Below are 27,881 nucleotides of genomic sequence, written 5' to 3'. Positions count from 1 at the left end.
AGCTTACACGCCCCTAGCGGTCAGCGGAAAAATGCAGTGACGATCCGATGGCGTAAGAGACTTACGCCTGTCGGATCTAATGGATATCTATGCGTAACTGATTCTAAGAATCAGGCGCATAGATACGACGGCGTATCTGGAGATATGCCGTTGTATCTCGGTTGTGAATATAGGCCTAAATGGAGCTGAAGATCGTAGCAAATAAGTATTTATTTCCTATGAACATCAGCTCCATCTAGTGGCTGTAATGAGGTATTTTCCAGGAAACGCTACTACTATAAATCTATAGATAAAGAACATTCGGTCTAAACAGAAAAAAGTCTAGTTACGACAGCATTCTCACAGAATGAATTTACATACAGTTTCAGAGGACACTTTTTTATTTCCATGAATAAACCTCTTATTCTTTTTTGACTGCAACAACAAAGAGTATGTGTGATTGGTCACACAAATGACTTCTCATAGCAGACTGGTACTGCTCAGAATGGACGATGGAAAATCCTGCCTCCGTGATCGATTTTATCACAAAGTCGCTATCCACAGACAGAACAGAGTACTTGTGGCAGTCGATCTTGTAGAAGGTCATGTTAATGGGGACAAATAGGACAAGGTGACCTCCGACATTCAGGAGTGACCCCACCTTCCTCAAGTTATCGGTATAAGTCTCACGATCTTTGCTAACAGACTCCAGATAGAAGGAAGAGAACACACAGTTCACAGGATTCAGTAACACCGGCTCCACAGGGTTGTCTTTGGAGAAATCGCATTTTAAGACTTGTGTAATGGCTTTTCTCAATTTTTCCTCCTCCTCTTCCCATGTACTCCTGCAAAAGGTAAAGTGGATCTAAACTTCAGCTTCATGACAATTCGTTTGCTAAAGCACAGTGTATGAAAAACAATTCTACTGTTTTTTTTAAATCATAAAATACGATTTTCTAAATTTTTGCTTCGTTTGTTACATTTCAGTAGACATATGCACTGCCAAAAAATGTGCTCATTTTGTGTTTTACTTCATTTTAACTGCTTTTATGTGAGTACCTTACTTTGGCTGTAATCAAATAAATTAGGGCTGTTACTGATTAAAATTTTCGTGTTTGATTAATCAATTATTTTTTTTAATCGATTAATCGACTAATTTCGATTAATTAAAACGCACACACAGATTCAACTACTTTTAGCTGATCTCCTTGCAGGCTGATTCCCAGTGCAGCTTCCAACCACTGGAAAAATGGAAAGCAAGATACAAAAAACACACAAAGGCAGCGCTCGATGGGAATAGCATTAGAAATTTTATAGTCTTCAAGTAGGTAACAAAATAAATATTGCACGGGAGATAAAATCGATGTAGCTACATAAACTGTAAAAATGGTGCAGGAAATACCAAATGGTAGCAAAAGCAGTCATAAAAACATGTAGCCAAGTATGATACTGGTATAAAAATGTGTACAACGATACTATTGCTGAATCCAGATGAGGAGAGGTTAACATCAATCTATTGGCATGTAGCCGTGAAGGGAACTATCATAACTCCAAGTGGATGAGTGTAGAATGCCAGGTTGATAGAGGGAAGTGTAACAGCCCTTGCGTGTGGCAGATAGTAAGGTCCCGCCGGCATGCAGATATGAAGGCACAGCAAAGGAGCCCTTCAGATGGACATGGCAAGCCCCGCCGGTGTCCGTGACGTTACTGGATTTCCGACGGAACTCCCTGAAGACCCGGAAGCCGGCGGAGAGGTGAGTACCGATCAAAAGAATTTTGATCGATCAAAAAAATTAACGATTAATCAAGGAATTAATAGTTAATTTCCACAGCCCTGAAATAAATTTCTAGTTTTTATATTCTTCTCTACTGGGGTCCCCCGTTCTCTTTTCTCCATTATTGATGTGTCCACCTGAGAGGATCTCCATCACTATTAACCTATGTAATGGAGACACATATAAATGAGAAGCTGTCACCAGGATATCAGGCTCCATATAGACCGCCATACAAAAAGACACACTTAGGGAGACCCACTGCAGGATCCCAGAAATCCGGATTGCCCCTGGTTAGCTTTATGCTGTTTCCTTACAGCGGAAAGGTAAGGAGCCGCTGCACCCTTAGGTGTAACCGCACTGAAGAAAAGGATCACTTATTCACATCATCATAGCACAGAATGCCAGTTGGAATCCAGCACTTCACACTGTATACACCAGCACTTGTTTGAAGATACATGTTTACTTTGTGTCACTAGCACTTTATCCTGTTCAGGTTAGCGTTGGTCTAGATGCTACCCTATATTGAACTATTTGCACCTATTGCACATGGGAAGTTCATCACTTATCTCTGATTATTTAGCACTTTAGATTCTGTATTTTTGTAAGAGAAGTCTGGCCAACAGACGTGCACCTGCGTTCAAGCACCGGCACACCAGTGTGTGCACAAAGAAGGACTTGTATTGGCGCTTGCTGATGAACGCGTGTGCGCGCGTGCTGATGAACGCGCGTGCACGCACATGTGCACGTATGGGCGCCAAGTAACCTTATTTAAACTGATCACTGACACATGAACATTGCTGAGTGGTCTTTCAGCTAGTGTCTGTTTACCCGATCTGTTCCAAGTTTCCTGTGTCTAACCGGGCTTCACCTGAACCTACTCTTTGATCTCTGCATGCCTACCTGATCCCGGCTTGTGTCTGACTCTGCTTCTGCCTGATGTTTCTGCACCTTGCTGCCCGACTGTGTACCGAACCCTGCCTGTGTCCCGTCTCTGCCTCTGCCTCTCGTCTCGGTACCTGCTCTGTCCGGCTGTTGATGACCTCCTGACTTACGTCCCAGCTACTCCTCGATCTGCTGACCCAGCGACACGGAGCTTCCGTTCTCAGAGTCTGCCCAGCGCTCTCCAGCCATTATCTTGTACACTTAGCACTTTATATGAATCACTGTGCACTTTATTTGTTTTCTAGTACTTGGAGCGCAGCACCATATATTGATTTTTTATTACATTTTCTGCTGGGTAGTGTTTGACCCAACCGGTGCTTGCCGCAACCAAGAACCATATTTATCTATTACAGTTTAGGCTGCACAAGAATATTTATTTGAGGGACACTATCAGGCAAATCTCCAGGGAGGAAGACAGCCACATGGGCTGGTGAGTTTTACAGTCAGAGGACAGAGAGGCATGCCTGAAAGGAATGGGTGCAAGCAGTCTGGGATGGATGCAGAGTCAATCTGGAAGGACTGTGGAGAAGTAGCCAGGGGGGGCTATTGAAAGGGGCAGCTGCAGCCAGGCGGGCTGGCAGTGCCTGAAGATGTGGTACTGGGAGCAGTAGCCACAGGAGAGGACAGCTAGCAACAAAGACCTCTATTTTTGCTGCACCAAACTGGGCCCACGGTCCCTGCCTGCAAAGGGCAGTCACAAGGATCTAACAGAATCTGCGTTAGATCAAACCAACTGTGCTAGCTGGCCCTGTGAGTTGTATTTCTACAAGAAAGTTTGTGCTGGAGGTAGAAGAAGTGAGTGTGTATATACTGGATGTATATAGTTTGTCCCTGAAGAGTTCTACTAATCAAGTGGTCATCCCATATTAACCGTCCCCCATCCAAGTTCAATTCCCCTAAATGTAAAAAACAAAAACAAAGCTGAAATGACTGTTTCTTGTCTCCGGAATGATTGAGAAATTAATGTGCCTGGCTGTGCAACATTTACCAATGGCTCCTCAGCACATGTTTCGGGCTTATCTTACATTCACTCCATGTAGACATCATAGCTGCTGTTTTCAGCACTGTGTGTACTGTATTGTTTAGATCTTCACAGGTATGGTGTTCATCTACACACTTTGGGCCTGATTTACTATGCTCTGTGCGCTGCGCTGGTTCATGCGTTAATTAGTACTCCGGGTGGAGGCTTAATTGGGCGCATGAACCAGCGTAGCAGCCGGCGCATTGAAACTAATATGTAAAGCCGCGCCGAACTCCCTATAGAAGTCTATGGGAGAAATCAAAAGTGTTAATTTTAAAGGCTAATCTGCAAGTTTTGTCCTAAAAAGTGTTTGGGGACCTCAGTCCTGTCCCAGGGGACATGTATCAATGCTTTTTTTATTTTTTAAAACGGCCGTTTTTTCGGGAGCAGTGAAATTAATAATTCTTAAAGTGAAACAATAAAAGTGAAATATTCCTTTAAATTTCGTACCTAGGGGGGGTGTAATGTCAGCATGTGAAATAGCGCATTTTTCCCGCACTTAGAACTCCCCCTGCACAAAGTGACATTCAGAAGGAAAAAAGTCATTTAAAAATTCACACGCGGCTATAATGAATTGTCGGCTCTGACAATTCTAAAGGGATTCATTCATAAAACAAACAAAAACATGTGTAGGGGTTCCCCCAAATTAAATTACCAGGCCCTTCAGGTCTGGAATGGATATTAAGGGGAACCCCGCCGTAAAAACCAAAAAAAAAAAAGACGTGCGGTTCCCGGCAAATATCCATTCCAGGCCCTTCAGGTCTGGTGTGGATTTTAAGGGGAACTCCACCCCAAATTGAAAAAAAAAATGGCGTGGAGTCCCCCTAAAAATCCACACCAGACCCTTATCCGAGCACATTGACCTGGCCGGCCGCAGAAAAGAGGGGGGGACAGAGTGCGGCCCCCCCTCTCCTGAACCGCACCAGGCCACATGCCCTCAACATGGGGAGGATGTCCCCATGTTGATGGGGACAAGGGTCTCATCCCCACAACCCTTGCCCGGTGGTTGTGGGGGTATGCGGGCGGGGGGCTTATCAGAATCTGGAAGACCCCTTTAACAAAGGGGACCCCCAGATCCTGCCCCCCCCCCTATGTGAAATGGTAATGGGGTACATTGTACCTCTACCATTTCACCCCAAAAAAAATGTCAAAGTGTTAAAAATGACAGTAGCCGGTTTTTGACAAATCTTTTAATAAAATCTTCTTTTCTTCTTTCCTTCGGGTTTCTTCCGCTGCTTCTTTCTTGGGTCTTCTTGTCCACATCTTGCCCGACGTCTTCTTCTATCTTCTCCGTCCGTCCTTCAGCCTTCTGGTCCCGCATCTTGCCCGTTGTCTTGTCCTGTCTTCTTCTACGTCCGTCCGCCAGCCTCCTCGTCCGCATCTTGTGTCTTCTGCGGTCTTCTTCTCGGTCCGCCAGCCTTCTCGTCCCCGGACCCAGCGTTTGAATTTGATTTGGCCGCCGTGTTCCCGCTCCTGGGACCCGCCCCCCTCTGACGCAACAAGTAAACTCCTTAGAAGGTCATGTGCGTCAGAGGGGGGCGGGGTCACAGAGCGTCACACAGCGGGGGAATTCAATTTCAATCGCGCCGCCCGGAGAAGAAGTTCCCGCCGTGTCACACTCATGTGACCCCGCCCCCCTCTGACGCACATGACCTTCTAAGGAGTTTACTTGTGGCGTCAGAGGGGGGCGGGTCCCAGGAGCGGGAACACGGCAGCCAAATCAAATTCAAACGCTGGGTCCGGGGACGAGAAGGCTGGCGGACCGAGAAGAAGACCGTAGAAGACACAAGATGCGGACGAGGAGGCTGGCGGAAGGACGGAGAAGAAGACAGGACAAGACAACGGGCAAGATGCGGGACCAGAAGGCTGAAGGACGGACGGAGAAGATAGAAGAAGACGTCGGGCAAGATGTGGACGAGAAGACCCAAGAAAGAAGCAGCGGAAGAAACCCGAAGGAAAGAAGAAAAGAAGATTTTATTAAAAGATTTGTCAAAAACCGGCTACTGTCATTTTTAACACTTTGACATTTTTTGGGGGGTGAAATGGTAGAGGTACAATGTACCCCATTACCATTTCACATAGGGGGGGGCCAGGATCTGGGGGTCCCCTTTGTTAAAGGGGTCTTCCAGATTCTGATAAGCCCCCCGCCCGCAGACCCCCACAACCACCGGGCAAGGGTTGTGGGGATGAGGCCCTTGTCCCCATCAACATGGGGACATCCTCCCCATGTTGAGGGCATGTGGCCTGGTGCGGTTCAGGAGAGGGGGGGGGCCGCACTCTGTCCCCCCTCTTTTCTGCGGCCGGCCAGGTCAACGTGCTCGGATAAGGGTCTGGTGTGGATTTTTAGGGGGACTCCACGCCATTTTTTTTTCTATTTGGGGTGGAGTTCCCCTTAAAATCCACACCAGACCTGAAGGGTCTGGTATGGATATTTGGGGGGACCCCACGCCATTTTTTGGGGGGGGTTTTACGGCGGGGTTCCCCTTAATATCCATTCCAGACCTGAAGGGCCTGGTAATTTAATTTGGAGGGACCCCCTTTTTTTTTTTTTTTAATGAGCAATGACTCTATTCTTTATAGCCATGAGTACTTTAACCACTTGCCCACCGGGTTAATTCTGGCACTTCTCTCCTTCATGTGAAAATCACAATTTTTTTGCTAGAAAATTAATCAGAACCCCCAAACATTATATATTTTTTTTTAGCAGACATCCTAGGGAATAAAATGGCAGTCATTGCAATACTTTTTGTCACACCGTATTTGCGCAGCGGTCTTACAAGCGCACTTTTTTTGGATAAAAATCACTTTTTTGAATTAAAAAATAAGACAACAATACATTTTGCCCAATTTTTTTATATAATGTGAAAGATAATGTTACGCCGAGTAAAATGATACCCAACATGTCACGCTTAAAAATTGCGCCCGCTCGTGGCATGGCGTCAAACTTTTACCCTTAAAAATCTCGATAGGCGACGTTTAAAAAATTCTACAGGTTGCATTTTTTGAGTTGCAGAGTAGGTCTAGGGCTAGAATTATTGCTCTCACTCTAACGATCGCGGCGATACCTCACTTGTGTGGTTTGAATACCGTTTTCATATGCGGGCGCTACTCGCGTATGCGTTTGCTTCTGCGCGCGAGCTCTTCGGGACGGGGCGCTTTAAAAATTTTTTGGGGGGTTTTCTTATTTATTTTTATTTAGTTTTATAATTTTTTACACTGAAATAAAAAAATAAAAAAAAATTGATCACTTTTCTTCCTATTACAAGGAATGTAAACATCCCTTGTAATAGGACTAGTGTGTGACAGGTCCTCTTTATGGAGAGAGGCGGGGTCAATAAGGCTGGAAAGCATGGTATTGAAAAAAAAAAAAAAAAGATCTCATGCTTTCAGCTGCAATCATGTTCGTTCAGCACAGTGGTGTAGTGTATAGCACTTTGACCTAGCAGCAAAAGGGTCGCTGGTTCTAATCCAGCCCGTGACACCATCTGCATGGAGTTTGCATGTTCTCCCTGTGCCTGCGTGGGTTTCCTCCCACAATATAAAAACACGCTGTAAATCGGATCCGGTCTAAATAAGCCCTAATATGCAGTAGTATATTTAGGTTTTGTTCTGCCCTAGGCCTGACTACATATCTGCACCTCCTAATAGAAAAATAACCCACCCCTTCCTGTCAAGGTCACACCCTGTTTTTGTATAACCCCGCCCAGTAATTTTCAGGGGACCCACACGCTAGTTCTGGGGGGGCACTGGATTCCCTTAACCACTTCCATACCAGGCACTTACGCACCTTCCCGCCCAAGCCAATTTTCAGCTTTCAACACTGTCGCACTTTGAATGGCAATTGCGCGGTCATACAACACTGTACCCAAACAAAATTGGCGTCCTTTTTCCCCCACAAATAGAGCTTTCTTTTGTTGTTATTTGATCACCTCTGCGATTTTTTTTTGCGCAACAACTAAAAAAAGACTGCAAATTTTGAAACAAAAAAACGTTTTTATTTTTTAGGTTATTTTTTTTGTAAATAAGTTTTTCTCTTTCAATTACGGGCACTGATATGGTGGCACTGATGGGCACCGATGAGATGGCACTGATGGACATCGATGAGGTAGTACTGACGGGCACAGATGAGGTGGCATTGATTGGCGGCGCTGCTATGCGGCACTGATGGGCACTCATAGGCGGCACTGATGGGCACTCATGGGTGGCACAGATGGGCACTCATGGGCGGCACTTATGGGTGGCACTGATGGATACTTATGGGCGGCACTTATGGGTGGCACTGATGGATACTTATGGGTGGCACAGGTGGGCACTGATAGGTGGGCACTGTGCATGGATGGGCACTGTGGGGTGGCACTGATGGACACTGTGGGGTGGCACTGATGGACACTGTGGGGTGGCACTGATTTTCCCAGGTTGCCAGTCAGTGCCCATTTGTGGGCACTGATTGGCATCTTTTTTCTTATTTTTTAATGCTTTTTGTTTTTTTGTTCTATATTTTTTTTTTTTTGCACACCCTGGTGGTCCAGGGTGGGCATCCCTGGTGGTCCAGTGTGGTGATCCGAGGGGGGGCTGCGCTGATAAACAATCAGCGCGAACGCCCCCTGTCAGGAGAGCCGCCGATCGGCTCTCCTATACTCGCATCTGTCAGACGCGAGTGAGGAAGAGCCATCGATGGCTCTTCCTGTTTACATCGTGATCAGCCGTGATTGGACACGGCTGATCACGTGGTAAAGAGTCTCCGTCTCCGTGAGAGACTCTTTACCGAGATCGGAGATGCAGGGTGTCAGACTGACACCCCGCATCACCGATCGCCGCGCTGCGTGCCCCCACAGGCGCGTGCGGCATGAAATCCTGCAGGACGTCCTGTCAGGATTGTGTAACCACTTCCCGGACGTAAATCGGCCATAGGCTGGGCGGGAAGTGGTTAATTTGCATAGTTTTTCTCTCACTTCCTGTTTGGCTATGGGGCAGGAAGTGAAGGCAAATCTCCCCAATTGGACACAGATAATACAAAATAAACTGACAGGGCCTATAACCCTCCCTCACTCTATCCAAAATTAAAGAAAATAAAACTTGTTGATTATAGTTCTTGTCAGGGGCGGACTGACCATTGAGTCACTCGGGCACTGCCCGAGGGCCCCATGCCACTAGGGGGCCCCATCCGGGTTGCCAGGCTCAGTAAAACCAGGGACAGTATGTAAAAATCTGTGTTTTTTTTAGATCTGTCCCTGATATGTCCGAAAATGACATGCTTTTAATGTGAATATCCCAAGATTTTAGCTGCCCGCCTCTGCACTACCTCCTGGCGTGGTGGTCATCTGTAAGCCAGAGGGGCCCCATAATCTTCTATTGCCCAGGGGCCACATGAGTTGTCAGTCCGCCCCTGGTTCTAGTTTAAGCACAAATTTCATAGAGTTTTATTGAGAGCCCTAAGAAAATATAACCATGCCAATAGGCCAGGATAGAGCGTTGCTAATATGTAGGAATGTGTGTGTTAGAGCACCCCACCCAATGTTAACTAAAAAATTATTAATTTGCAAATAAGTATTATCTGCTCATTTTTTTGGGGATGTCTGCACCCCTGATAGTGACAACATTTGTGAGGTGTCTTCACCCTTTCTAATTCATTCACTTCCTGTCACATAGCCAAACAGGAAGTGAGGGTAAAACCTTACTAATATCTTTTCTTGGGGACACAGAGATCAATCTAAATAGTTTCCCATTATGTAAATTGCACTCTAGCATTTTGCTGTGTACACCCCAAATTATTAGGGATCTTGGACTTTGGGGTCCATTTACTAAAGGCAAATCCACTTTGCACTACAAGTGCAAAGCAAGGAAGAAAGAAAACAAAACAACTTTGCTTCTACAGGATTGGATGTTAAAACCATCAGTGCTTCCTCTCTGATTTTCAGCAACTATGCTTGTACTGCAGAGTGGCTTTGCCTTTACTAAACCCCAAACTAAATAATCATTTGGGGCAGGGATCCTCCTACAACAGCTGGAGGGCCGTAGTTTAACTACACATCCCATGAGGCCTTGTAATGCACTGACATTCACAGACATGACTAGGCATGATGGGAATTGTAGTTCCTGAACAACTGGAGGGCCGTAGTTTGAAGACCCATGATTTGGGGTGTACACAGCAGTGCTGGAGTGCAATTTGCTTAATAGGGACACTAGTTAGATTGACCTGTGTCCCCAAGAAATGACACTGGTAGGGTTTTAACCTCACTTCCTGTTCAGCTGTGTGACAGGAAGTGAAGCCAATTTTAAGAAAAGGGACACAAAGCTCAACACAAAAATAAAAAAACACAAAGCAGGGGTTCTAACACTCACTTGGCTTCCCTCAAACACCCACAATTTGAATAGGATTGCCTTGCGCTAGATTTAAGCACAGTGCTGTAAATCAGCACGTCAAGCCTGTCCACCAATAGCAAACCCCCCCCCCCCCTCACAGGCCATGTTTGCAGGTTTTCCTTCATCTTGCACATGTGCTTTAAAATACAGTCTGGACAGCACAGCAATTCTTGATAAGAGAAATCCACAAAACATGTCCTGTCGGGGGTACTTGAGGGCTGAAGACCACTGCAGAAAAAAGAAAAAAATTACCAGTTTTGTCTTTAACCTCTTGACCACCGCCCCATGTCAAAAAGACGTCCTCCTTTTTAAAGTTGAATATCTCGATAACGGCAGCAGCTGCTGCCACAACCGAGATATTCATCTTTTCAGGGGGCGGTGGTGTACACGATAACGGCGGTCTCCGCGGCGGATTCGCCGCGAGATCGCCGTTATCGGTGGCGGGAGAGGGGCCCCCCCCCCCTCCCGCCGCTCTCCCGCGCCCTCCGCCGCTTACCGGAGCCGTCGGTAGCGGCGGAGGGGATCCGATGTGTCCGGCAGCTGAGCGGGGACGGGACTGAAGGAGAAATCTCCTTCACCCGTCCTCCTAGCTCTGCTGGGCGGAAGTGACGTCAAAACGTCAGTCCCGCCCAGCCTCTTAAAGAAACATTTTTTTTTTGTCATTTGAAAAAATGACATTTTTTTTTTTTAATTTTTTTTTTTGCATTTAAGTCTAATTATGAGATCTGAGGTCTTTTTGACCCCAGATCTCATATTTAAGAGGACCTGTCATGCTTTTTTCTATTACAAGGGATGTTTACATTCCTTGTAATAGGAATAAAAGTGATCAATTTTTTTTTTTTTTTTTTTCAGTGTAAAAAATTATAAAACTAAATAAAAATAAATAAGAAAACCAAAAAAAATTTTTTTAAAGCGCCCCGTCCCGACGAGCTCGCGCGCAGAAGCAAACGCATACGCGAGTAGCGCCCGCATATGAAAACGGTATTCAAACCACACAAGTGAGGTATCGCCGCGATCGTTAGAGTGAGAGCAATAATTCTAGCCCTAGACCTACTCTGCAACTCAAAAAATGCAACCTGTAGAATTTTTTAAACGTCGCCTATCGAGATTTTTAAGGGTAAAAGTTTGACGCCATGACACGAGCGGGCGCAATTTTTAAGCGTGACATGTTGGGTATCATTTTACTCGGCGTAACATTATCTTTCACAATATATAAAAAAATTGGGCAAAATGTATTGTTGTCTTATTTTTTAATTCAAAAAAGTGATTTTTATCCAAAAAAAGTGCGCTTGTAAGACCGCTGCGCAAATACGGTGTGACAAAAAGTATTGCAATGACTGCCATTTTATTCCCTAGGATGTCTGCTAAAAAAAAATATATAATGTTTGGGGGTTCTGATTAATTTTCTAGCAAAAAAATTGTGATTTTCACATGAAGGAGAGAAGTGCCAGAATTTACCTGGTGGGCAAGTGGTTAAAGTCATGGAGAATAAACATGGCAAACATTTCATGATTACACACCAGGAAAGAAGCTTAGACACACATAATTTGTTAGGCCCAAACCGATTTCAGCTGCAGCTGTCAACATATGTAGCATGAAAAAGTAACAAAAGACAAACTTAACAATTTTAAAGTAATTTTTATTGGTCAACAAAACAAGGAAAGCAAAAAAAGACAAACAAACAAACACAAACAAAAATACATTTCAAAATTCTAAATAACCATAGCTTCACACATTTTTCATAAAATAAGGCCACATAGACAAATACATCAAAGTGAACATCATTTAAAAATAAACCAAAACCATTGGCAAAATAAAACAAAACCCATGCAACAAACCACATTTGTGTTTCGCAACAGCATTTCTGCCAGCCTGCCCCTTCTGAGGGCAGCTGAGGACTGATCGATCCAAGCTTTTTATAACAGTGCTAGTAATGAAGCAATTGAAATCACATGAACAAATTGCAGTCTCTAGTTTGGGTGAGCTTGTAATTGGGCACACCTGCAATTAACCCAAACCACGCTCTATGAGCATCCAAGGAGTGTTTTTCACCTTTTAAAAAGAAAGGATATTTTTTTTCTAAGTGTTTGAGCATGCTCAGTTCATCACACATGTAGGAACCAAGCTGCAATGGAATGAGAGCTTTTTTTTTTTTGTTTCCCCTGATCTGATGCTTTCCAGCCTGAAGGGGAGGTGTTAAAGACAGAAGTAAACACGCACATTTAATAATCTATTTGTGGGAAAAAAAAGGTTGCCAATTTTGTTTGGGAGCCACGTCGCACGACTGCGCAATTGTCAGTTAAAGCGTGGCCGTGCCGAATCACAAAAACTTGCCCGGTCATTGACCAGAAATATGGTCCGGGCTCAAGTGGTTAAAAATTAAGAAAACACAAAAGTGAGCCCAATTTTTGGGGATAATGTGAAAGATGATGTTACACTGAGTAAATAGATACCTTACATGTCACGCTTTACTATTGGAAACACTCCTGCAATGGGGCCAAAATGAATTCCGTGAATATCCCCATAGGCGACCTTTTTCTTTTTTTTCCAGGTTACCAGTTTATAGTTACAAAGAAGGTCTAGTGGTAAAAGTATTGCTCTCGCTCTAACGCATGCGTCAATACCTCACATGTGTGGTTTGAACGATGTTTATATATGTGGGCGGGACTTGCGTAAGTCCCGCCCACATATGTAATAATTATTTTTACTTTTTGCTATAATAAATATCCCCAAAAATATATATTCTAAAAAATAAAAAACCCCTCAGTTTAGGCCGATACGTATTCTACATCTTTTTGGTTCCAAAAAATTGCAAATAGCGTTTAGTGTTTGGTTTTGGCAAAAGTTATAGCGTCTACAAAATATTTTTTTTTTTGTTTTAACTAGTTATTGGGGCGATCAGCGATTTTTATCGGTGCTGCGACATTATGGCGGACACATCGAACACTTTTTTGGAACCATTGGCATTTTTCTAGCGATCAGTGCTGTAAAAATGCATTGCTTACTCTAAAAATGCCACTGGCAGGGAAGGGGTTAACTCTAGGTGCGAGGGAGGGGTTAAATATGTTCCCTGGGTGTGTTCTAACTGTAGGTGGGACTGACATGTGTAAATGACAGATCGTTGTTCATGAAGGGGAACTCCAGACCCCCCCAAAAAAAATAAGGTGGGTTCCCTCCAGGTGCATACCAGGCTCTTAGGCTTGGTCTGGAACATAAGGGGTTAAACCCGCGCAAAAAAAAATAGCGTGGGGTCCCCCCCCCAAGATCCAAACCAAGCCCTTATCCCAGGCACGCAGTCTGGTCAGACAGGAATGGGGGTGGGGACGAGCGAGCGCCCCCCTCCCTCCTGAGCCATACCAGACCACATGCCCTCAACATGGGGGAGTGTGTGCTGTGGGGGAGGGGGGCACTGCCCCCCCACCCCAAAGCACTCTTGTCCCCATGTCGACAGGGACAAGAGCCTCTTCCCGACAACCCTGGCCGTTGGTTGTCGGGGTATGCGGGCGGAGGGCTTATCAGAATCTGAGAGACCCCTTTAATAAAGGGGTCCCCAGATTCCGGCCCCCCACCCTATGTGAATGAGTATGGGGTACATCGTACCTCTACCCATTCACATGGGGGAAATGTAAAGTAAAATAAAACACCACACAGAATAAAATATTTTATTAATCTGCTCCGGAGCGCCCCCTTTCTTCTTTAGCTCTCTTAGAAGGGGGGGTTTCTTCTCTCCCGATCTTCCGCCGGGACCCTGGGCTTCGGTGATTTCTGCCGGGGGAGGGCGCCATCCCTCGGTCCTCTCCGGAGCCTTCCGCCGGATGCCCCCACCCCATTTAAGCTCTTTTTCATTAGGGAGGGGCATCCGGACTTCGGGGTCTTCTGCCGGGGGATGGCGCCTATCCCCCGGTCTTTCCGGTGCCTTCCGCCAGGGTTCCGGTCTTCCTGGTCTTCTGCCGGGGGTGCGCCAACTCCCCGGTCTTTTCTCTTCTGTCTTCTCTGCTCCCTCTTCTGCCTGGCTCCCCCGCGGGCCAGGGCTTTCTTCCGTCTTCTTTCTTCTCTCTTCCTTCTTCTGCCTGTCTCCTCCGGGAGCACAGGGCTTGTCTCCGCTGTCTTCTTCCTTCTTTCCTTCTCTTCCATTGGATGTTGACACGACGAGGTTCCGCGCTGACATGCCGTGTCAGCGGCGGGCATGGACTTATATAGGGTAATGCCACCATGTGACCTCAACCCATGTGACATCACATTCCCTGGGCATGATGGGAATGTGATGTCACATGGGTTGAGGTCACATGGTGGCATTGCCCTATATAAGTCCATGCCCACTGCTCAGACGGCATTCCAGCGCCGGACCTCGTCGTGTCAACATCGAATGGAAGAGAAGGGAGAAGACAGCGGAGACAAGCCCTGTGCTCCGCGGAGGAGACAGGCAGAAGAAGGAAGAGAGAAGAAAGAAGACGGAAGAAAGCCCTGGCTCCGCGGGGGAGCCAGGCAGAAGAGGGAGCAGAGAAGACAGAAGAGAAAAGACCGGGGAGTTGGCGCACCCCCGGCAGAAGACCAGGAAGATCGGAACCCTGGCGGAAGGCACCGGAAAGACCGGGGGATAGGCGCCATCCCCCGGCAGAAGACCCCGAAGTCCGGATGCCCCTCCCTAATGAAAAAGAGCTTAAATGGGGTGGGGGCATCCGGCGGAAGGCTCCGGAGAGGACCGAGGGATGGCGCCCTCCCCCGGCAGAAATCACCGAAGCCCAGGGTCCCGGCGGAAGATCGGGAGAGAAGAAACCCCCCCTTCTAAGAGAGCTAAAGAAGAAAGGGGGGGCTCCGGAGCAGATTAATAAAATATTTTATTCTGTGTGGTGTTTTATTTTACTTTACATTTCCCCCATGTGAATGGGTAGAGGTACGATGTACCCCATACTCATTCACATAGGGTGGGGGGCCGGCATCTGGGGGCCCCCTTATTAAAGGGAGCTCGCAGATTCCGATTAGCCCCGCCCGCACACCCCGACAACCAATGGCAAGGGTTGTCGGGAAGAGGCTCTTGTCCCTATCGACATGGGGGCAAGAGTGCTGTGGGGTGGGGGGGCAGTGCCCCCCTCCCCCACAGCACACACTCCCCCATGTTGAGGGCATGCGGTCTGGTACGGCTCAGGAGGGGGGGGGGGCGCTCGCTCGTCCCCGCCCCCATTCCTGTCCAGGCCAGACTGCATGCTTGGGATGAGGGCTTGGTTTGGATCTGGGGGGGACCCCCGCGCCGAATCGGCGCGGGTTTAACCCCTCACGTTCTGGACCAAGCCTAAGAGCCTAATGTAGCCCTGAAGGGGGACCCGCGCCGATTTCAAGTTTGAAATTTGGCGCGGAGTTCCCCTTCAGGGCTGAAAACAGCTCGGAGATTCCCGTGCGCCGCGTCACGCAGCGCATTCACAGGTACGCCGCTTGGTATTTACCAAGATTTTCATGGCGTACTGACAAGGCGCACGGGAATCCCTGACTTTTCTCTCTGCGCATGCCCAGTATGCAAATGAACCTCCCGAGGTTCAGGCGCACTGTGCAAGCGTACGGGGATCTGTTTTCAAAAAACACTTTCCCTTTCAATTCGGCCCGCCAAACACTTCAAAACACATGTCACTTCACTTCCCCTGCATCCCCCCACCTCCCCCCCTAATAAACTCCCGCCCAAACCCCCGCAATTTACAGTTTAATGTGCCGTGCGCCAGGTCTGTACTGGTGCACAATGCACCCTCTCCTGGGCGCACGGAGCACATTAGTAACTAGGGAAATACACTGCACTAGCAGCGTATTTCTTTAGTAAATGGCCAAACGGCTGCTACTCCTGCTTTTACTCCATGAGTCATGGAGTAAAGGCTTGGTAAATCAGGCCCTTTGTGTTTTATGATACACCTCTATACTAGATTTTCATCTCCATCCAATTATAGCCATTAAACATCTAAACTGTTAACATCACTTGACAGCTGGGCTCGGCAGCTCGCTCACTCTTTGAGATACGAATTCCTGCCAAAATTGCATTACAAACTGTTATTTCAGTATATGCTTTCGGCAAGCCCTCTACATATATCTGGACGCAAGCCCAACGGGTCAGTGGCTACATTGACCATCTGGCCTTTTGGAGAGTCATGATCGAGTTTCCGAAAACAGACTGTCGCACTAGATCACTATCACATATTTTTTACTTTGATGTTCACGACCCTGCATATGCTGCAGTGTCTGAATGGCCATCTACATTATGTCGCCACACCATTCCCATGTTTGTAATAAAGTATTGCACTAGATCATTATTTTATTCACATTTCTTCACACCTGGCATATACGTTTGCACTTTCACTAATCATTAGTTGGTTACCTCATGTTTTCATTTATTCTAAATATTTTGTATAGACACCAGACGCACAATATACCACAAATAAATTAATAATACAAAACAACCAATAAAAATAAATAAATAGAAAATATAGAAATGAGAACCTTTATTATTATTATTTTTTATTCTTTCAAAAAAACAAAAATAATATGAATAAAAATATATATACTCACATAGAAAACAAAAATGAAAAACTAGCACTTAGAAGCACTTTAATGTCTATTCCTTCAACTCATACAAATGAGGTTGTTCACATTAATATTACACAGAAGTGTTCATAAATAAATATTGGATGTTCACTCTCTAAATACACAATAACATTGTGTTCTGTTTGTTTTTTCTAATGGTCACAGTACATGCACATACTTCATTAATTTTATTTATTTTGAGCTATACACGGGCTAAAAGTGTGACTTCATAATTATATAATCTTGGAGCTCTGTAGGGACATGCACAGGTGTTTTGTTATTATGTATGTGTATGTGTATTTTTTACATATATGCTCTATATATATTATGTGTGATTCTTTTAGAGTTTTAACAATTTTGCATGTACTTTTTTATATGATTTTCACATTATTCCAGGCACTTTTTTAATTCACTGATTTTGAGGGAGGTCTTTTCACCTGCTTCACATGATCCAAATTGAACGTGCTTGCAATTAATTGTCTGCTTAATTATTTAATTATTTGATTGATTTTACTCTGCCATTGGCGGATGTCTTTTTCACATGACGGTGGTTTTGATATTTATGTTGTGTTAGTATAAACCCATGTTAGCCATGACTAAGCGCTGAAGTACAGCGTGAAACGCGTAAGGCCTATACTGTACCTTTTTGCTTGCGGTGAATGCATGTGCATTTGAAAATAAAGATCTAATTTGTTTTAGTCATTTTGGAGTGCGGCCGTCCAGAGTTTTTTTCGTCTATTTGCTAAAATCAGCATCGCCAGCACCCTGGTGGTTCAACAGCCCTTAATGATATGTGAGGCTCACCTGGAGCGGTGAAAGATTTGTCTGTGTGCTCCTGCAGGGGTAGCGCTACATATGTAAAAATCTATTTTTTTTTGCTTAAAAAATACTTAGAACCCCCAAACATTATATATGTTTTTAAGTAGAGGCCCTAGAGAAAAAAATGGTGGGTGCTACAATTGTATATGTCACACGTTATTTGCGCAGTTTAAACGCAAAGTTTTGGGGAAAAATACACAATATAATACCCAATTTTTGGTAAAATATAAATGATAATGTTACGCCAGTTAAATTGATACCTAACATGTTATGCTTTAAAAATGCGTACACCTGTGGAATGGTGCCAAATTATGGTACCTTAAAAAAAAAAACTCCATAGGCAGGAAATCACTAGAGCAAAAGATGGGCATAAAGTACCTTTAACCAACATGGCGAAAAGCGAGCTTCCTGTCCCGCGGCAAGCCGATTTGTAGTAAGGGCATAAATACCGAAAGTAAGCTGGTGCCTTAAGCTTCCTGAAGACGCATGATTGGATGCAAAACGCGTAGAGGCTTCTGGGTAACGCCGACGTCATGTCCTGTCCCAGACCTGCATGAGTTCAAGGCGTGCAACGACAGAACGGCGAGCACAGACTCTAAACAGATCGCTGAAAGGACTCAGTGCTGGTCTATAGGCACCATACTTTAGTGCAATACTTTTAAATATTTTTAATGCAATAAAGTAAAAAAATGTTGCGCAACAATGGTCGTTTGTTTCCTGTGAGTTTTTAAGATCCCCATAAAGTGGAAATATTATGGAATGAATACTAATGCCGCGTACACACGATCATTTTTCGGCTTGTAAAAAATTATGTAGCGCCCGAGGTGAAATAAAAATAAAAATAAAAACCCCTTAAAAGGATGATGATAAAGTGAATATGACAGTCAAATGATCTGCATCATCGACTGCTCTAGTGACAAAATATGTGAACCTGTTAGGTGAAATCAAACACATGAACAATAGACCAATATACCTCAAATAAGGGCCTATATAATGGTGCCAATATAAATGGTGCCAATAAAAATGAAAGTGATTCGATCGACTGCAAATGAATGAGACTAGAGTATCTGGTCTCTCATAAACACTCGCTGGTGTATGGTAGATAGTAAGCAAGGATATCGCTCAAGTGTTCTAAAAACAGAAATCCTTGGCTAAATATATAAACCATACGTGATAATATACTTAAAATAATATCCAATAAAGCCAGTGTAAATACACCTTAAATGCATAAATGGCTAAATGAGTCAATTAGCATAACACCATACAATAGTGTACAGAAAAAAGTCCTTAAAAGCACATATATGTTCTTCAAATGTTGGGGTGGAGCAAGAAGTCTTCAAAACAAATGACACTCTTCACACATGGACATCAATTAAAAGGGTGGGTACTCTTACCAGAAAAGATGGACCCTCAACCTCACCATACGGTGGGAGGGTCGTCAAGGCTTATACAGACTGACGTCTGAGTCTGGGAGTCTCCACTTAGGATGGTCTGAACCAAAGGTAGCCTCAGGTGATCTTGATTGTCCGGAAAGAGTGTTGCGGCAGAAATCAGCCCGTCAGGATTGTTCCAAACACCCCGATTGGTATACAAAAGGAAAAAATATAGAGGTGCTCCTCATAGTGTAAAAAGTTTTTTTATTTATAAAAATTCCAAATTGCACACATGTGGCAAGAATCAAAATAAAATAGTGAAAGGCTGGCAAAGCCACACTTAAGATAAAACAAGCAGCAAACTAAAAAGTCAATAATGAAAAACCACAGCAAACTGAAAAAAATAGCAGCAAGTACTCCCACCTTGGATAGGTATAGGAGAGTTCCAATAAGTCAGCAGTGGAGTTGCGATAGAACTATCACCCTACCGGTTTCGTCGCTAGAGGACTTCAACTGGGGTATCTGCTGTAACCAGATACCCCAGTTGAAGTCCTCTAGTTTTCAGTTTGCTGTGGTTTTTCATTATTGACTTTTTAGTTTGCTGCTTGTTTTATCTTAAGTGTGGCTTTGCCAGCCTTTCACTATTTTATTTTGATTCTTGCCACATGTGTGCAATTTGGAATTGTTATAAATAAAAAAACTTTTTACACTATGAGGAGCACCTCTATATTTTTTCCTTTTGTATACCAATCGGGGTGTTTGGAGCAATCCTGACGGGCTGATTTCTGCCGCAACACTCTTTCCGGACAATCACGATCACCTGAGGCTACCTTTGGTTCAGACCATCCTAAGTGGAGACTCCCAGACTCAGACGTCAGTCTGTATAAGCCTTGACGACCCTCCCACCGTATGGTGAGGTTGAGGGTCCATCATTTAATTGATGTCCATGTGTGAAGAGTGTCATTTGTTTTGAAGACTTCTTGCTCCACCCCAACATTTGAAGAACATATATGTGCTTTTAAGGACTTTTTTCTGTACACTATTGTATGGTGTTATGCTAATTGACTCATTTAGCCATTTATGCATTTAAGGTGTATTTACACTGGCTTTATTGGATATTATTTTAAGTATATTATCACGTATGGTTTATATATTTAGCCAAGGATTTCTGTTTTTAGAACACTTGAGCGATATCCTTGCTTACTATCTACCATACACCAGCGAGTGTTTATGAGAGACCAGATACTCTAGTCTCATTCATTTGCAGTCGATCGAATCACTTTCATTTTTATTGGCACCATTTATATTGGCACCATTATATAGGCCCTTATTTGAGGTATATTGGTCTATTGTTCATGTGTTTGATTTCACCTCACAGGTTCACATATTTTGTCACTAGAGCAGTCGATGATGCAGATCATTTGACTGTCATATTCACTTTATCATCATCCTTTTAAGGGGTTTTTATTTTTATTTCACCTCAGGCGCTACATTTTTTTCACACTATTTTCACGAAGTATCCACTTTGTTATGTTGGCAGCCTGACCCACGACACTTAGTGGTTTGCGCAATATTATTTTATATTTATTTGTAAAAAATTATGTTTTTCAGCCTCCAGAAAAAACAATGTTTTTCCAACTTCATCATTAAAACGACACTACCCACACACGATCGTTAAAAAAAAATGCTCTAGCAAAGCGCGGTGACGTACAACATGTACGACGGCACTATAAAGGGGAAGTTCCATTCGGATGGCGCCACCCTTTGGGCTGCTTTAGCTGATTTTGTGTTAGTAAAAGACGATTTGCGCTTTTCTGTCTGTCACAGCGTGATGAATGTGCTTACTCCATTACGAACGGTAGTTTTACCAGAACGAGCGATCCCGTCTCATAACTTGCTTCTGAGCATGCGCAAGTTTTTCACGTTGTTTAAGCCCACACACGATCATTTTTTACAACCCGAAAAACGAAATTTTTTTTATGTGGTTTTTCAGAACCCGAAAAATTATCTGAAGCCCACACACGATCGTTTTAAATGACATTTTTTAAAAATGTTGTTTTTTACATGCCGAAAAATGATCGTACGCGGCATAAGACACCGGTTGGGAAACCCCAAATATATTCTGATGAGGAGTGGTTGATACAGGCTTAAACAAGACTTTTTTAATATTGATCTCTGGTGAGTGTTCATTTTGGAAGGTGGTGGTGTATCACAAATTGGTGGAAGTTTAACACAGCATTGTGATTTGTTCAGGAGGCTTTGATTACCCATTTTTGAAGAAGAGCACTTTCTTTTCTCTCTATATATATCAATATATTTTTATGGACACACAGTTTGTTTGCATATATAGTTCACTTCACACAGTATTTTTCCATGGGTTAATTATTAATGATTATAATTGAAGGATGTAAATTAATATTCACTGTCACAGGTATTTTTGGTAATATTTTGTTGAGGGTTGGTGTAGTCATTCACTATAATTAGCTATATAAATAAAACATGGATAAACAGATCTTACCTTCCCCCCTTTTGCACACTTATATGCTTGGCTGCATGAGACCAGTGAACAGCGTCCGGGTCGTTTTTCAGCCATTTCTTTATTTCAGATATACTGGCATCTGCTGAATCCAGTACAATGATTTCCTTGAAGTAATCAGTGAACACAAATAAATGGGCAAGGGTCGGGCCAGAGACTAAGTCGATCATTGTGCCTCCCTTCAGAATACCTGCAATCGGGTGATATGAATATTTGTAAAAATAGAGCATTTGTTCTGTTCAGTTTTAGGCAATTCAATAAATCAGCAAACTAAAAATGGCATTGAGGATATAGAGTATTCTATGGGTGATAATTTTGGGGTTATTGGGTTCCACCCATCTGTATGGCACAGTTACCCCTACCCACCCTCCCCCATACTGTGCTAGGCAGGGTTGTTATCTTTCCAAAAATGTGACAAATGATCAATATTTAAAATGTATATATATATATATATATATATATATATATGCCCATCCAGTAAGCCATATGTTTGATTATTTCTCATTATATTTGCATTGTCTCTCCAACACTGAGTGGTTCTATACGCTATGCAGCAACCTTTGGAGTGATGAATCTCACCACATTGTGCCAACTTTCAAAATACACAACGCATTGGTGTGACGGGGCCTTAACAATCTGTGTTTCAGCATCGTGCAACCTAGTGGCGTACTAAGGGGAAGTGCACACAGGGTGTGGAATCACCGGGGGTGCTGTGACCTCCTGACTTTTTTATTTTTGTGTGGCACAGAACTGCGCCGTGGGCAACACCAAGAAAAAAAATCCAGGCAGCTGCAGCACCTCCAGTGAGTCAGCTTCTGCTACTTCAGTGACAGCGGGAGCTCAGTGTAAGAAAAAGTTTCAACCCCCTGCTCTGCCTCGCTCTCCTCCCCTTCTCTACCTGACTCTCCTCCCCTTCTCTGCCTCACTCTCCTCCCCTTCTCCACCTTACTCTGAGCTCCCACTGTATATCCGCCTGTGAATGAGTGCAGGCAGGCTGGTGTCTGTTATTAGGATTCCAGTACCCTGTGAGGTTTTCCTTACTGAAGGGGGGGGGGGCTGTCTTTACAGAGGGGTGTCTACTGGGGGTAGGGGTGTCTATACTGAATGGTCTGCACTGGGGGGGATTTGGAATGTTCGGGGTAGTCAGTCTGTACTGAGGGGCCTGTGCTGGGAGGGAGAGTCTGTCTGCGCTGGTGGGTCGATTTGTGCTGTGGGGAAGTTGGTCATTGCTGTGGGGGAAGGGGGTGAGTTTGTACTGAGGGGTCTGTGCTAGTATAGTCAGTCTGTGCTGTGGGGAATAAAGAACTTGTACTGAGGAGTTTGTGCTGGGGGGGTGTTAATCAGTCTGTGCTGATGGGTCTGTGAGGGAAGTGGAGTCTGTACTGAGGGTTTTCTGTTGGGGGGTTCATCTGTACTGAGGGTTCTGTGCTGGGGAAGTCAGTCTGTGCTCTGGGGAATAAAGAATCTGTACTGGGGAGTTTTTGCTGGGGGGTGCATATGTACTGAGGGGTCTGTGTTGGGAAGGTCAATCTGTGCTGAAGGGTTTGTGATGGAAGGAGAGTCTGTACTGAGGGGTTTCTGCTGGGGTGAGGTGCATCTGTACTAAGGGGTCTGTGCTGGGGAAGTCAGTCTGTGCTGTGGGGAATATGGAATCTGTACTGGGGAGTTTGTGCTGGGGGGGCAATCAGTCTGTGCCGAAGGGACTGTGATGGAAGGGGCTCTGTACTGAAGGGTTTCTGCTGGGGTGGGGTGCATCTGTACTGAGGGGTCTGTGCCAGGGAAGTCAGTCTGTGCTGTGGGGAATAAGGAATATGTGCTGGGGAGTTTGTGCTAGGGCTCAATCGGTGTTAGAAGGGGGGGGTCTGTACTGAGGGGTTTCTGCTGGGGGGTGCACCTGTACTGAGGGGTCTGTGTTGGGGAAGTCAGTCTGTGCTCTGGAGAATAAGGATAAATCAGTCTGTGCTGATGGGTCTATGTTGGAAGGGAAGTCTGTACTGAGGGGTTTGTGCTGGGGGGTCAGTCCGTACTGAGGGGTCTGTGCTGGGGAAGTCAGTCTGTGCACTGGGGAATAAGAAATCTGTACTGGGGAGTTTGTGCTAGGGGGGTGCATCTGTACTGAGGGGTCTGTGCTGGGGAAGTCAGTCTGTGCTGTGGGGAAGAAGGAATCAGTACTGGGGAGTTTGTGCTGGGGGCAATCAGTCTGTGCCGAAGGGTCTGTGATGGAAGGGGCTCTATACTGAATGGTTTCTGCTGGGGTGGGGTGCATCTGTACTGAGGGGTCTGTGCCGGGGAAGTCAGTCTGTGCTGTGGGGAATAGGGAATATGTGCTGGGGAGTTTGTACTAGGGCTCAGTTGGTGTTGGAAGGGGGGGGTCTGTACTGAGGGGTTTATGCTGGGGGTGCACCTGTACTGAGGGGTCTGTGTTGAGGAAGTCAGTCTGTGCTCTGGGGAATAAGGATAAATCAGTCTGATGGGTCTGTGTTGGAAGGGGAGTCTGTACTGAGGGGTTTCTGTTAGGGAGTGCATCTGTAATGAGGGGTCTGTACTTGGGGGGAGGGGGTTTGGTCTGTGCTGCACTCCTGACCCCTTTCCCCAAAAACACTTAGGGGAATTTATCAAAACTGGAGTAGCTGTACATGGCAACCACTCAGCTGTTTTCCTTCATTTTCAAACTCCTGACTAGACATGGGAACAGCCAAAATGTTTGTTTTGTTTCCATTTCTTATCATTCGTGAATTCAATCATTTTTTTCCCGTCATATTCGTTATGTTAAACAGATTCGTTTTCGGGATTTGTTTCATACCTTCGGCATTTATTTCATATATTCGTTTGCATTATAAGGAATCAATATTTTCAAATCCAATCCAAATTCACTGTGAACAATAGCTGATTGTTAAGGAGCAGGTGTCTGCCTTTTTTCACAGCAGGAACTCAGTTCCCTTTGCAGGACTAGAGCAGCCGAGAGCAACCGAGCCGCCCAAGCCTTATCCTTCACTAAGCGGCAATGCCCAGCTCAAGTCACTGTCAGGGGCAGGCGAACTTTAGTAATCCTTTATGTTACTGGCCGCTTCCTGTATATGGATTCATTGGGTAGTGTGCGGGCATTCCGTCACTTCGGCATCAAGGAAATGATGGAATGCCCACACACTACCCAATAAATCCATATACAGGAAGCGGCCGGTAACATAAAGGATTACTAAGGTACAGTGGATCGGAAAAAAAACATGCGGTTTAGTAATTATGCATATGAGCGTATCATTTTATTTTTTTTGGTGGGGGAGTGGTTCTTGGGTGGGAGTTCCCACACTTTTTTCCCCAGGACTTGACCCCTGTTGACAGGTAAACATGGGTGCAAGAAGTGTAATAATTTTTTTCAATTTTAAAAGTTTTGATTTATTTTTTTACACACTATGATTGCTTATAACAGTAAATTTCACTGTTATAAGCACACATTTTTTCTGAATAAAATGCATTCATTCAGTGTTTATTATTGTGATCAGAGCAACACAAATTTACACAATGAATGGCATGAATGGAAGCTATCCATCACAATTGTGATGTGATCTGCTGTGATTGATAACAGTGATCACGTGGTACCGGCAGTGGGCCGGTACACTGATCTGTCTTTGGCTGTGTCCGGTGGACACAGTGGGTAACAGAGTGTGCCGCAGCCCAGCCTGTGGGGTCCGCCCTATGTGCATTCTCGGGAGGACATTATATGGAGTCGCCCGCCCCCTAACAACCAGCTATTCACAATTAATTTGTGGTGTTTCAAACGAATATGAAAATGTGACGTCATCTGAATGAAACAAATACATAAATTTTTTGCCCATTCAGGGATTTGTTTACCTTGGTATCTCTGAAAACTAAATTTTCGTCTGCATAACGAATCTAAATGGAATGAACCACACACATCTAGTAGGGACACACTTAAGCCTTGTACACACGATCGGACATCAAACAAACTTTCCCTAGGATTTTTGTCCGGTCACACCCATAGCATACACACGCTCTGACTTTTTTGGCAACAAACACGAACGTAGCGACGTTCCAACGTACTGACGAGAGTTTAAAAGAGGAAGTTCAATTCTCCGGCATTACCCTTTGGGCTCCTTCTGCTAATTGAGAGTTAGTAGAGGTTTCGTCTGTGTGCATTCGCGATTTTCATTTTATTGCAATTTTGTTTGTTTCTGAATGTCCGTTCGTCAAGCAGACATGTTGCGCAATAGGGTTGTGCTAACTTGACCCACAAAAAAATTTAGAAATATGTTTGATTCATATAACCAAAATACACTAATCCAAAGTAAAGACATTTGTTTTTACTCCGTCAGTATCACCAGCAAAGCAGCTTTTAGTATTATCACATTATAAAGAAGAAGAGAATGTGCGCTGCTTTTCTTGATTTCAGAACTTGCCGCGTCACGAATGTGCTCTTTCAAATACGAACGCTAGTTTTACCAGACAGAACGCTTCCGGCTGGTCTTTGCTTCTGAGCATGCGCGTTTGTACTTTGTACAAAAGTCCGATTGCTTGCTGTACACACGGTCGGACTAGGCACCATCGGACTCTTGTTGACGTAAAGTTTGTCCATTTGCAGACCGAAATTTTTGTCTGATGAAACCCGAAAAAGTTTGTCCGATGGAGCCTACACACGGACGTTTTTTTTTTTGCAAACTTGCTCATTTTGAAGTTTGTTGGCAAAAAGTCCAACCGTGTGTACGGGCCTTATGCCGCGTACAGACGGTCATTTTTTGTGATGAAATAAAATGACATTTTTAAAAATGTCAATTAAAATGATCGTGTGTGGGCAAAATGTCATTTTATGTCTTCTGAAAAATGACAAAAAAAAAATTCGAACATGCTCGAATTTTTTGTGTCGTTTTTCAAAATGTCATTTTTTGTGTCAATGAAAATGATAGTGTGTGGGCAAAACAACGTTTTTAAACCCGCACATGCCCAGAAGCAAGTTTTGAGACGGGAGGTAAAACTACCATTCATAATGGAGTAAGCACATTCATCACGCTGTAACAGACAAAAAAGCACGAATCATCTTTTACTAACAAGTAACCAGCTAAAAGCAGCCTCAAGGCGAATAGAACTTCCCCTTTAGAGTGCCGTCACTTTGTTCATCATTTTTCAAAATGATGGTGTGTATGCTACATCGTTTTTGAAAATGAAGTTTCAAAAATGTCGTTTTTTTTCATCACTTCAAACGTCATTTTTTTTTCATCACAAAAAATGACCGTCTGTATGGGGCATCAGGATTGAACACTATCACAACTATATTTAAAATATATACTGTATATATTGCTGGCTTTGATATTGTGACTTTAGCACAACTGATCTGCTCCTGAATAAATGTAAAGTTGGAAAGATCTTCACATGTCAATCATTAAAAAACCTTACACAGAGGGGTGTTGTATTATGTAAGTACCCAGACTCCAGGTAAATAACCTCACATAATTTTTTCCTATGACAATATGGCATCCAAAGTTTTTTATACTTTGGTGCATGGGCATTTCATTGGTAAACCTGTGATTTAGGGCTCGTTTACATCGCAAACCCTATGATCAGTGGGCAGTTCCGCTTGCCCTTTTATATACTGTTTGCAGTGCATTTACATTTGTGGTGGGTTTGCCATTTTTGCCATTATTTATGATTTTTTATTATTAATTTATTATTTATTCATTTTTTTATTATTTTTTTATTAATCTATGTGCATTTGCGGTGCATTCTAGTAAGTTTATATGCAAAAATACAGCATGCTGTACTTTTTTTTTTTTTTTTTTTTTAACGCCCTACTATGGTGTAAACAAGGCTCATTCAAATCCATTTGTTTTCTTTGCAGATGTAATAGTACTGCATTTAAAAGCATACACGACTGCATCTGGTGTAAATGAGCCCTTAGCAGCTGGAAACCATTGTCATCGTTTTATGGCTCTTTGGTACAGTACACCGTCTGTTCCACGAGGAGAGCGAAAGACTATGCAAGGTGCTGATGATGGAAATAAAATTATATTGAACATACCGGAGCTAAATATTCTTGTCAGCATCCGGCCTGGGTGTATCACCAAAGCATCAACAAACTCTTTATTTTCAGGATCATTATACGTGTCCATAAGTGCTATAGGGTCATATAGATCATCGTGGTAATCTTTGTGCGATAATGAGCTGTCCATATCCGATTTCCTAAATGAAGAAGAAGACACAATTTAACAAATAACAAATGAGTCTTCACTTTAAACTAATGATGCATCCCTTCTTCAACCCTCCACTGGCAGTGGGGCAGAAGTATCCACACTTCAGGCACCCCTTTTGTAGAAGATAGTTCAAGTATCATGCTGCAATTTGCTCGTTTGTTCAAATGAAATAAATCCATGGTTGATAAGATTTGTGACACAATGTATCACAAGCAGGGCCGCCACAGCTTTCTGTTTTGCCAGCAATAGTAAACATAGCAGCAGAGAGAGGAGGAGAGGGTCCGGGAGGAGGTATGGGATGTTCTCTCTCCT

The 27,881-nt window shown here is 44.1% G+C and overlaps 1 protein-coding gene across 1 annotated transcript; it reads right to left on the bottom strand.

The window, feature by feature from the left end:
- Window positions 1-160: 160 nt before the first annotated feature.
- LOC120928521 (nicotinamide N-methyltransferase-like) lies at window positions 161-27,563 on the bottom strand. Its single transcript, XM_040339612.1, has 3 exons — window positions 27,398-27,563; window positions 21,352-21,559; window positions 161-824 (listed from the first exon to the last, which is right to left on the bottom strand). Exons 1-3 carry the CDS (start codon window positions 27,546-27,548, stop codon window positions 401-403), a joined length of 783 nt encoding a protein of 260 aa, XP_040195546.1. The 5' UTR covers window positions 27,549-27,563; the 3' UTR covers window positions 161-400.
- Window positions 27,564-27,881: the final 318 nt, after the last annotated feature.

This window comes from Rana temporaria, chromosome 2 (assembly GCF_905171775.1).
Source record: "Rana temporaria chromosome 2, aRanTem1.1, whole genome shotgun sequence".
NCBI lineage: Eukaryota > Metazoa > Chordata > Amphibia > Anura > Ranidae > Rana > Rana temporaria.
Note: the sequence above shows the minus strand (reverse complement) of the source record. Positions and strands in the feature narration are given on the sequence as shown.